Source organism: Trichomycterus rosablanca, chromosome 11 (assembly GCF_030014385.1).
Source record: "Trichomycterus rosablanca isolate fTriRos1 chromosome 11, fTriRos1.hap1, whole genome shotgun sequence".
Lineage (NCBI taxonomy): Eukaryota > Metazoa > Chordata > Actinopteri > Siluriformes > Trichomycteridae > Trichomycterus > Trichomycterus rosablanca.
The window spans coordinates 32,594,346-32,606,461 of record NC_085998.1 but is presented as its reverse complement, the minus strand read 5'-3'; the positions used below and the strand labels follow the sequence as shown (position 1 = coordinate 32,606,461).

General features: G+C 38.1%; 1 protein-coding gene across 1 annotated transcript in view; it reads left to right on the top strand.

Moving 5' to 3' along the window:
• The window catches only part of itpr2 (inositol 1,4,5-trisphosphate receptor, type 2), an 81,183-nt gene that overhangs the window by 1,117 nt on the left and 67,950 nt on the right, over positions 1-12,116 (top strand). The window contains exons 2-6 of the mRNA XM_063004194.1: positions 5,150-5,220; positions 5,953-6,068; positions 6,231-6,317; positions 7,147-7,305; positions 11,111-11,209. Of these exons, the coding sequence (XP_062860264.1) occupies positions 5,150-5,220; positions 5,953-6,068; positions 6,231-6,317; positions 7,147-7,305; positions 11,111-11,209 (532 nt within the window). The remainder of the gene's footprint in view (positions 1-5,149; positions 5,221-5,952; positions 6,069-6,230; positions 6,318-7,146; positions 7,306-11,110; positions 11,210-12,116) is intronic.

The window sequence follows — 12,116 nt, the reverse complement described above, 5'->3', positions numbered from 1 at the left end:
GTTTAGGTAAGAACAGGTGAAGTCATCAAGATTGAGTATAAAAGAAGCATTGACCAAAGGCTTAGTTTTTGCAGGCAAGGATGGGTTGTGGTTCACCACTTTCTGCCAAACTTTGTGAGAGAATTATCATGCAGTTCAAAGACAATGTTTATCAGTGCAGAATTTAGGCTTTCCACCATCTACAGTTCATAATACAATAAATACATTAAGTACATCAGCACATTGGTGCATAAAGGCCAGTGGTGAAAACCAATGCTGAATGTGCCTGAGGATTGAGCCCTCAGACGGTATTGTTTGAGAAACCGTGACAGACAAAGCCACGTTGGCTTGGGTGTACTTTGGATAATCATTTTCACTTAACATCAAGAAATGCAACAGTAAACTGTATAATGCAAAGACGAAGCCATATTTTAATTATGTGCAGAAATGCCAGTGAGCTCTCTGGCATCAGAGATGGACAAAAAGATCTTCATGTTTCAGCTTATTATTTATTTATTTTTTCTGACTGATGTCAGATTTTACATACCAAGATTAAATAGACCTTTTACCAACAAAAACAATTCAAAACCCAATATCTGTTATAGTATGTGGGTGCATCATGGGTGATCTGCATATTTGTAAAGGTACCATTGATGCATTGGCATATGCTGCTGTCAAGGTGATGTCTTTTTCCATGAACTCCATGTCTGTTTTAGCTGGACAAACTAAATCCTCATTTTGCATGCATTACAAAAGCATGGCTTTGTAGACCTAATTTGTGTGTTCTTGGTTGGCCTGCCTGCTGTCCAGAACTGTCTCCTATTAAAAATGCATGAAGAGGAAAATCAGACAACAGCGACTGTTGACTGGATTGTTGAGCTGCCAAGTCTTGTATACAGCAGGAATGGGCAAAAATGTGGCATAAATTCTCAATTATGTACCAGTTTGTTACGTGTTAGTTGTTGTTCGTCCAACAGTGCTGTCTCTTATTTTTACCAAACAAAATGTTACACACTGCAACCTTTATTCAAATGTAGGAAACTTTAGTAGTACGCACAGTTGCATAATAAATACTAGAGATAAGTACATGCAAATACGACCAACACATGACTTTTTTACTTTAGTAGCCAGTCAGTGTTTCCACAAGCCAAAACATTGTTAGACCCAAACATCAGGGTTTCAATTCCCTTGATTCATGCACCACACTAATGCTGGCTGGGTTGCAGACTAGCAAGATAGATAGAATTAAGAACTAAAGTGTTTTAAGTACATATAACATATAACATTTTAAGTGCATATAAATAGATGTGTTATATACAAATGTACAAGGACACTACACTAAGAGTTTAAATATAGGTTCTGTTGTTTGTGCATCTGGAATACTTCCGACATGTTTAAAACCTTAGGTTGCTTTTTATTTATGGACCAACCACAGAATGTCACAGAAAGCCCTTGCTTTAACAGAGGAACACACTATACTTTCTATTTCTCCACCAATCTCTGGTGCCTCAACAAGACAACAGAAGTTTTAGAATCCCCATCTGGCCATTCTTTCGTTTAATTATGTTTATTAGGCCGGTTGCACGACTGAGATTTGAACTTCTTGGTGGGTGGCTAGCACATTAGACTGCTTTCACTCCCAGCATCTTTCTAGGAACTTATTGATCCAGTTTTTTTAAGATGTCAGTATTCAAACTCAAAGTTTCAGCCTCTACAATGTTTATAGTCATCAAGCTGATGTATTGCAGTCGAATACAATTCCAATTCTAATACCATACAAATGCTGTAGGCTATTAACTGAATCATTGCATCCTTACTTGTATTCATTTTTTTTTCAATCTACCAGTTTACTTCCATTCTCTACTAGTTAGCCACCAACATATGAGGGTAGGTGCTACCATGTGCTTCCACTGAGACATGTTAAACCAGCCACTGCCTCATACTGTATCTAATGCAACATTATTAGGTAAATAAACATGCATGATAGGGTGCTCGACTGGCACCGCAATCTATTATGGTCTAGCCCACCATCGCTGAGATCAAGAATTGAATCCCGACGGGTACTGTCGGCCAGTTACAGACATGATTGGCTGTGTCTGAAGGGGGATGGCTGAAGCCATTAAAAGCAATCCTTCCTCTTTTCTAAACACATACAGATGCAGATAGTGTTACTTTGATAAGAGCCAGAGTGTTTTTCTGTGGCACCACAGATTTTTTTTTTATTCATTTATGATTTTACCCTGAACATTTTTTCTTAATACAATATGGATTGACCACTTTGGACAAAATGTACACACCTATCAGGGACAGAAGATTTACTATTGGAACTGCATAAAATAAAACAATTTATAATTTATTATAATTTATAATAAAACAAAATATTTCCAGACCTTACCTCAGCAAATCAGAATAATAAAAACTGTTCATACTTTATGAGAACAGGTTTGTATGAGGAAAGAACTGGCAGCCAAGGACATATTTTCTTTATTTATTTATTTTTTATTTTGTTTATACATTTTCTCCCCTTTTTCTCCCTTTTAGCGGGTCAAATTGCCCGCTTGCGTCATGCTTCTTCTCCACCAATGTCGATCCCTGCTCTGATTGAGGAGAACGAAGCTAACCCACGCCCCCTCCGACACATGGGCAGCATGCCGTATGCATTTTATCACCTGCATTTTGACGAGTGCAGTGCAGCTCAGCGTTGTGTACAGAGAGACACACCCTGAGAGCACTCTTTTCTCATCTCTGTGCAGGCACCATCAATCAACAGTCGTAATTGCACCAGTCATGGGAGAGAGACCCCATCCGGCTTAGTCCCGCCCAAATCTGAACAGCAGGCCAATCGTTGTTCATGTGGCCGCTCATCCTCAGCCTGTAGGCAGAGCTGAGATTTGATACGATGTATTCGAGATCCCAGCTCTGGTTCCAGCGTGTGTTTTTACCGCTGCGCCACCTGAGCGGCTATAAGGACGTATTTCTAGGGTTAGGGTTAGGGTTAAACATTTAACAGTTGGTTGCTTTAGCAAGAGAACTGTCCCCTGGATAATCTAGAATGAAAGAGAATGTGACAGAAAAGCCTGAATGGTCTTCTGTGTGGTGTAAAAGTGACAGCAGTGAGGAACACCCGTAGGCATGTTCTGTTAGATTACTGTGGTACAGCAAACAGAAGATACTCATATTAGAAGACAGCCTCAGAATCTACTTGTGCGGATAGTAGGATGTGGGCTAGGCTTTTAGAGAATGTGTGGGATTATAGAACTTTTTACTGCCAAACAGGAACAAACTTGTATCAAAACTGCCTGATTTTGAGTGATTTATGTATCAGCTCATCAGCCATCAAGTGGAAATCAAGCCTAGTCTAAGTCTTTTCACCACTACATAAAGTCCAAGTCCAAAACACTACATTTAATCCTGGGCCTGCATGAGTTTTTACTCCCGTTCTCCCAGTTTAGTGAGTGCCAGGTTTTACCAAGCATCTGAGAGACATGTAACACTAGCTATGACCTTTTTTGAGGTCAAATGGTAAATATTTGGTCTAGTCAGCATGCTTAAATAGGGTACCTTTCACCTTTCCCTATATACATATAGTTCTAGGGGTGTCATTTAAAAAAAAAAAAATTGAAATGATACTTCTACAAGTCAATACAAGATCATTCAGCACAATGCAGTAACACCTGGGCCCCCATATACTCGTATGGAATTGGGCTCAGTGGTTAAGGTACTGGACTAGTGATCAGAAAGTGGTTGAAGCCCCACCACCATCAAATTTTAAGAAATTTCTAAATTAATTTCTATTAAATAGGGACCCTTATAACCTTGGGGAACTTAAAGGTGCCATAACTTTGTCCAAACCCTTGCATATGGCTGTGTAGCTATAATACCGTAATTTGGTTATAATGTCCACCCTTAAGTTTAACTGACCATATAGTGTTAAGAGTAGCTAAACACAATGCCTTGACTGTTATTGGGCTAGGCATTTTACCACAAATCTCATGACAGTTTTACCACTGCAGACTCTTTTGTTGACCACTATGACCTGCAGGTGGGTTGTGGTGTTTACCTGCTGTGGTTTCAGTTTTATAACAGTGAAATTATGCAGTTGTGATGTATTAGAAGTTACTTCTACAAGGAAAGAGTGGGCAATGTAGATTTAAACCACTAAGGTTTAATGAGCAAAAATGATTAATTCAACAAGAAGAAAAAGGAGACAGATCTGGACAGTATTTCCTGCCAAACTTCATGAGAGAATCGTTGTTGATCAGTTAAAGCGTAACAACCTGGAACTAATAATGAAAGTATCAAAAAGAGAGTCATACATTGATTATATGCAGTAGCACTGCCAAGTTTTCTGGACCGAGTCAAATCTCAGATGAGTGAAAAGATGTTAGATATGTGTGCTGGGGTCAGATAAGTCCACTTTTCAGATTGATTATCCCTGGTATCATGGTTACTGTGTATGGTTACTATAACACTAGCGTTTGAGGACACACTGTCAGTTTTCTTTGGTTTTATCAAGCTGATGTGCTGTGCAATGAGTCACTTCCTGTGCTGTGTACGGGTGTAGTGGATTGTGCTCTCTTTCAGCAAGGCTTGAATGTTGGGACCCATTACAACATACCATAACAATCCTTCTGCTCTCTCTGTTCAAATAGTGTGTCAGTTTGTGTTCAATATTCTTTTTAATTCAGTTTGTGTCCACTATAAAATAGTATTAGGAAGGTCATAGAAAAAGCACTGTTCCAGAAGGATAAAACAAACATTGCTACACATCTTAAGTTTGCAAAAGATCTGCTTGACGCTAGCAGTGTTTTGTGAATAGATGAAACTAGCTTTCAGTTAGTGAATGGTTAACACAGTGAATGCATTGTAGCCTGGGAGAAAGTGTAGCTCTTTTTAGGGTGTATTTCTGCCTTGGGTTAAATAAAGTGGAAAACAAAGATGAATAATAAGTAAATGGATTTTATGTTAATGTAGTAATCATTACAAATTATTATTGTTATGTTGGTCTTATATAGCAACCAGTAAACTAATGCTATTCCAGTCTAGTTGTATACATGTGCTAAAGAAGAACTCATTTTTAGCAGTGTCATTATGAATGTAATTATGAATTATAAATAAATAAATGTGAAGACAAGCCACTCCTAATAACTATCATGTTTTGCGCCTCTAGGTTGGTAGATGATCGTTGTGTGGTACAGCCTGCAGCTGGAGACCTTGCAAATCCACCCAAGAAGTTCAGAGGTGAGCCATCCAGACTTTTAAAGGCCTTGCTATGATAAAATCCTGACCATGAGCTTGTTGGACATTCTTTTTTAAAAGCATTGCCATTATTGGTAAGTCATTTGGGATATTTTAGAGTGGTGTCCACATAATTTTGACCATATAGTAAAAAGATCCTGAGGAACAAGAACCTGTGATTTAATTTGTTGAACCTTCATTTTACTGACAAAACTATAAAAAATGATTTTCAGTGTTTCCATTGATCAACTTAATTGTATTTTATAAGTATAAACTCAAAGAACTTGGGACAAAGGCATAATGTTACATCACATTTTTTATTAATTACACTTTTTAATTGTTTGGTAACTGAGGGCACTAATTGTTGCAGTTTTGCAAGTGGAATACACGCCCTTTCTTGCATGATTTAAGACTTCAGCTGCCCAAGAGTCCATGAACACTGTTGTCTGATTCTTGTCTTCATAATAGGCCAGGCCAGTCAAGCACATGCACTTTGTGTATTAAGCCACACTGTTGTAGAATATACCAAATTAGGCCTGGCATTGTCCTGCAAAGATGTTCCCTTGTTGGCCTCATAAGTCTATCTAAAATTCCAATATATGCCAAAGCATCAGTGGTACCTTCACACAAATGCAGTTACGCTGATATGGATGGTCTGGATGGTACCTTTCACTTGTTTTTTAAAAGTTTTTTTTCCCCCACATTTGTAGCATGTTGTTTCTCTGTATGTTTCAGATTGCCTGTTTAAGGTATGTCCTATGAACCGGTACTCGGCACAGAAACAGTTCTGGAAGGCCAAACAAGGGAAGCAAGGAACCAATCCAGAAGATGACCTTTTTAAAAAATTACAGGTACTTTTAAAACTTTATATCAAGGGTTGCAGCGTGTTATGGAAACATGTTTTTTTCAAAGATGCTGTAGAGAAAAAAGTGTATTGTCATTTAGATCCTACATCTGTATAACAACATGCAACATATCTCATGGCTGACTTGCTTGCCTCCAACATTTCCCAGCATGCAGCAGAACTGGAGCAGAAACAAAATGAGACAGAGAACAAGAAACTGCTTGGCGAGGTGGTCAAATACAGCCAAGTTATACAGGTACAGCCAAGGTCTTTCTTCTTATCAGATAGCTGCACTTGCTCAAAACTTTGTTTGTGCTCTGTGGCCAAGTTTCCCAAAGCATGATGGGATTTAAAGCAAGAGAAATATAATTTTGGTAGTTATGTATGTATGTATGTATGTATGGCATCAACTTTTAGGAAAGCTTGTACGTTCATGTGTAGGTAAGCTTTTGAAGGGCCACAGCTTCTTTAGTATTGATGAATATGTGACTTGATGTGTAATATAATTTTTGGGTGTCATGGGAACACACACAAAAATCACACTAGTGCTTAAAGCACCCACTTGTAAAGACGCTTACGCCAGCTAGATACAAGTTACAAACCATGGTAATGAAGTGCTTTGCATCCAAAAGGCACAGAAACACTTACATAATTATCCAAACAAGAAATCGAAATGTTATGATAATGCAAATGGGAAACGCTTGCATTTGCTTGTTTAAACACAATGGCTACTTTTTATGATTTAACAATCAGTCCATCCAGGGTCTTATGGCCTTTTTGTTACTGCTGTTTACCCAGATGACTGATTTTGCAGCCGCCTTTCCAAAGAAAAACCTTTTGGTTGATGTAATAACATGTGAAAGAATTAGTACAGCGATCCCTTTAATATTTTTAAAGTGAACTTAAAAAAATTATGTTTTTTATTGTTTGCATAAAAAACTCAATAACATATTTGTATTAGATGAATTTGAATAATGAAACACATTAAGTCTTTATGTTTTTATCAGAGCCTTGAATTGTCTTGGTTCGTATCTTACACCTTTTCAGTTTGGTTTTAAATCATTTTGTGTATGACATTGTTTCAGCTTCTGCATATTAAGAGTAATAAGTTCCTAACGGTCAATAAGCGTCTGCCGGCTCTGCTGGAGAAGAATGCCATGAGAGTGTCTCTGGATCCATCGGGGAACGAGGGGTCCTGGTTTTACATTCAGCCCTTTTGGAAGCTCCGCAGTGAGGGAGACAATGTAAGAACCACTGAACCAGCACACATGTTATATCAACAATACATATGTTAGTTTTTTCTTTTTTTTTTATAGAGTATTGGTAAAATGATGTATTTTTGCCATTCTTCCATTAAGCAAGTGTGATGCACAAATATATGCAAAACCTTCATTGCAATATTTTGCAATTTCTTAAGTGCCATATTTTAAAATGTTATATTTTAACATCTTTAATTTAACACTTTCATGCAGCATTTACTAGTTTATCTTCTTTTTCTTTCGGCTGCGGTCTTATACAGGGCTCACCACAGAGGATCTGGTCTACATACCAGACTTGGGGGAACAAAAAAACATATATATTTATGCTGGATTTTTAATAGTGAACATAGGCATTTTGTGTTCCACAATTTGTATTTTGTACCTAATGTTCTTTGTTAAATAGCTTCCTTTTTCTAGCCATGAATTTAAAGTAAAAGGGATATTTGTCAGACAGCTTCAAAACATTAATACGCTATGACATAGCAGATCATTACTTTTAATGTGCAATTAGGTGCAGTACTATGTGGTTTGGGACACAGCTAACTTAGTAAATGTTGTGGTAATTATATGACAATATGAATCTACTGTATATAATGTAACTGTATATGCCCAAGTGTCAAACCATAACCTTTAACTTCATGACTAAGCTCTTCTAACTCTGCTTCTTTTTCCTCTTGATCTTGTCATCTCAGTGACCAAAATCTGCAGGTATATTGACTGATTGTAGTGCATGAGTTTTGTTTAGGTGCATTCATTGATTCTAGTGCATGATGTGTGTAAATGATGTCAGCTTCAGATTTACTGACACCCTTGTTAAATGACTGAACGAATAATAACATGGTTTATCTTTCTGGTTAGCTTCCTCAAACATTCATTAAATATGAAGAGGATCAAATGTTCATTTATTTTAAAAAAAAAAAAGGGAACGTTCAAATTGATTTTAAAAACAGAATATGCACACAATTATCTTTACTGTTGTGGTGTGAATCTTTGTCGCTAAAATAACATTGGGTCTTGTCCTATAGTGCTTGCTAGTATTAGAGAATACAGAACAAGGGAACCTGAAAACACTTCTTAGTTTGTGTACGTTCTTCTTTAGCTCATGCCACAGCTTTTCAGTGGAATTTAGGTAGGGGAACTAGAATAACCGGGGCAAAATCTTAATTCCTCAGTCTTGTTTGGATGAGTTGCTTAACTGAGGAAGACAGAATTTTTATTTTAAATCTCCACTTCATGTCCAGGGTGCTATGTATCCTAACAAGGTTCTTATTGACCTTAGAGGTACATCCTTCACAGTTAGCATGGGGATTATACTTATTTGGATGTAGCCATCCATGAACTTTACATCTCTAGCAATATTTCTCACAAAGTGTGAGGGCAAAATATGATTTTTTTTAAAGTCAGTTTTATTGTTTTAATCACTGACGTAACAATACTGGCTTTTTTAGGCACAGAGCTGTTTGGTTTTTTGCTTGTGTAACCTTATATTTTGACCCCAATTCAAATGGAAGTCTTGCATGTGTGCTTCTGAGTTTCTATTTACTCAGTGCATTTAAAAAATTACATATAAATAAAACTTGTTTCAGTTGTATTTGATTAATATAACAAAATTGTGTCTAAATTGTGACATTTGTTTTTCTACAATTAATTTACTTCATTTAAAGGTTGGATTTGCCTTGTTTTCAAAGTAATATTGAGCTACCCAGCCACCAAGACATTTCTTCATACATTTGACTTATTTTTACCAAGCATGTTAATAATTCTGAAGTTGACTGTACTGTTAGTTAACCTACTGCATTGTTGAATACACAGAAGAAGTGTGCAGCATGCCACCCTGCATGTGAACTGTTTTTTTTTAACCACATGTTGCAAGGACATGCCTGTTCATGGTCGAGGACACACTGTTCATCTCTCAGTCTGACGTGTAGCCGAATTAAATATTCGTAGTATTTCTGTAGTCACAATGTTACAATGCACAATGTACACGGATGATATTTGTTTAAGTCTTGTTAGACAGTAAAAAGGTGTGCTTTTAAGGGTTGTCATGGTTGACTTTACTCTGTAAAACATTTGTTGATTTAGTCTGCTAGTTTATTTGCAGAGGGGAAAGGGTGGGAGGGAATGTCTAACACCAGTGCATTTACATGTTTATGTACAATGGTTTCAGCTTCCTTATGCATTGCTTAGGAGTATTTGTCCTCAGTAGGGCTGCTCGGTGAATTGTAGTTTTACTGTAATGTCAGGTTTTTGCTTCTTCAGTTACGATTTCTAACAGGGAAAAATGCCAAAAGTGTGTAAAACCAAAAATAAATTATGTGCTTAGGTGGTGCAGAGGTCTGTTATGTTAGTTCACCACTGCTTAGATCCGTGTTGGATTGTCAGTGGTGCTATCGGGCGGGCATTTACACTGTGGCATTCAGCAGACGCTTTCATCCAAAGTGACATACAACTATGACAGAACACGGTCTGGCAATTGAGGGTTAAGGGTCTTTCTCAGGGGCCCAACAATGGCATCTCTTCAGTGGTTAGGCTTGAACCGGCAACCTTCCAATTACTAGTCTAGTCTACCTCAGACATGATTGGCTGTGTCTGATAGGGGGAACCTGGGAGTTTAAGGTGATGGCCGAAGCCCTGTTATGGATTGGCACCCAGTCGAGGGCATTACTATCTTGTGCTTAGTTTTTCCCGATTGAACTGCAGGAATCGTCAAATTCCCAAGATTGCCAGGGCATACACTGCACCTTAGGTAGCAACTTTATATGCTGTTATATATTATCAAAAATATGCTATTTGTGCCTTCATATTTTTGTAAAATATCACAACAAATAACATGATTTTAAGAACACATTCATTGTTGGCTTGAGAGTTCTGAAGTTTTGACAAGTGTGTCAGCTTGTTCTCATGTGCACGCATGCTTAAAATTACTGCTTTTTTCACTTTACACACCCATTTATAAAAACACTCTCTCTAAGGCAAACAACAGCAATTGTGTCAGTAGTTACACAACACCTGCATACACATATACTGAACCTGTTCAGTGTAACACAGCCAAGAATTGCATGTCACTGAATTTGAGCTCACTATTGTTAAGAGTCTAGCAATGCCTTTCGCCATTTCTCATACCATTAATGAATTGGTTCCAAAAAATTAATGGGTGATTGGTTGGTGTAGTGGTCTATTACACTAACCCACCATCACTGTGATCTTGGTTCGAATCTCAGAGGTGCTATTAGCCAGCTGGGCATTTACACAGACATAATTGGCAATATCTGATGGGATGTCCGAAGCCCTGCGAAGGATTGGCACGAGATATTTAAGGTATTCCTACCTTGCACCCAGTGTTTACCTGTGTAAACGGACCCGCTACAGCCACGACCAGGATAAAACGGTTGCTAAAAATGACAAGAATGGAACAGTGGTAGCCTAGTGGGTAAAGCTTTGGCTATCGATCGAAAGATTGATGGTTCAAATCCAGGTACTGCTATGCAGCCATTGTTGGGTCCTTGAGCAAGGCCCTTAATCCTGTCTGCTTCAGGGGCGCCATACAATGGCAGACCCTGCGCTCTGACCCCAGCTTCCAAACAAGCTGGGATGTGCGAAAACAGCATTTCATTGTACTATACATGCGTGTATCTTCTATGAAAGTAAAAATTTGATGGATTGGTGCATTCCAAACTTTGCTTTGTTATTTTGATTGAAACTCTTATTCTTTCCTCTATTTTATGAAGGAATCAAATAGAAGCTATGTTTGTGTAATGTGTGTATTTGTGTACGTGTTGTGTGTGGTTAGGTGGTTGTGGGTGACAAAGTGGTTCTGATGCCAGTAAACGCTGGCCAGCCTCTTCATGCCAGCAACATAGAGCTACTGGATAACCCAGGCTGCAACGAGGTGAGCTACATATACCACACAGGTATAACAGTGAGAGCACTGCTGGATTGTTTTACTAATTGACTTTGACATGCTGCTGTAAATTTGCTTTGTTCCATTTGCTAGGCTCCTACGTGATAAAAAACGGTACTCATTAGAAGTCATGGAAAATCCAAATCATTTAGAAAGTTTTATTAATATCTATCTAGTCTATTTCATCAAAGTCTATTGAACTTAATTATCCTTGAGGACACCCAAAGCGGTTGGGGTCCTGTTATAATATAAATTATTATTGGGCATTACAGTATTGGTCTAGAACATTTTGGTATTCAAGGAATGTAATTGGAAATGGGCCAGACCGCCACGTGGCATAAAACCGGTTAGAACTGGCTGAGTGGAAGCCTGGAACAAAAGGCATACCTTATATGGAGTAGTTCTACACCTGGCCACTAGGGGGTGGCGGTAAACTATAAATAACAACTGCGCGCTCTGCTCGAGGTCTGTTGCATCTCTTCACTTAGAGGCTTCAGAACGCAGCTGCTGTGACCTGGAAGACGAACCAACCTTTTCTGAATAAAACTTTTAAAGAACGTCACCTAGCCTCCTGATAAATTCGGATCGATTCTAACAAAAGATTCACGTACAACAGTCCCTGTTTTGTTTGGCTCTGTTTTGTTTTTACTGTGTGTAATTTTAAGGGAGTTGCTTTGAGACAATGTCCATTGTAAAAGCGCTTAACAAGTAAATTTGACTTGAATTAAATTTATACAACACAGGAATCCACATTAACAGAGTTTACCAGGCAGTCTGACTACATACCGACACAAAACAAGCTTTCATTTGCGATTTTAATGCGTTATAAATCCGTCGTTCATGACTAAATTCTGCTCCGACTAGAAGAACGACGTGCTTTCCCGGACAGGAAATA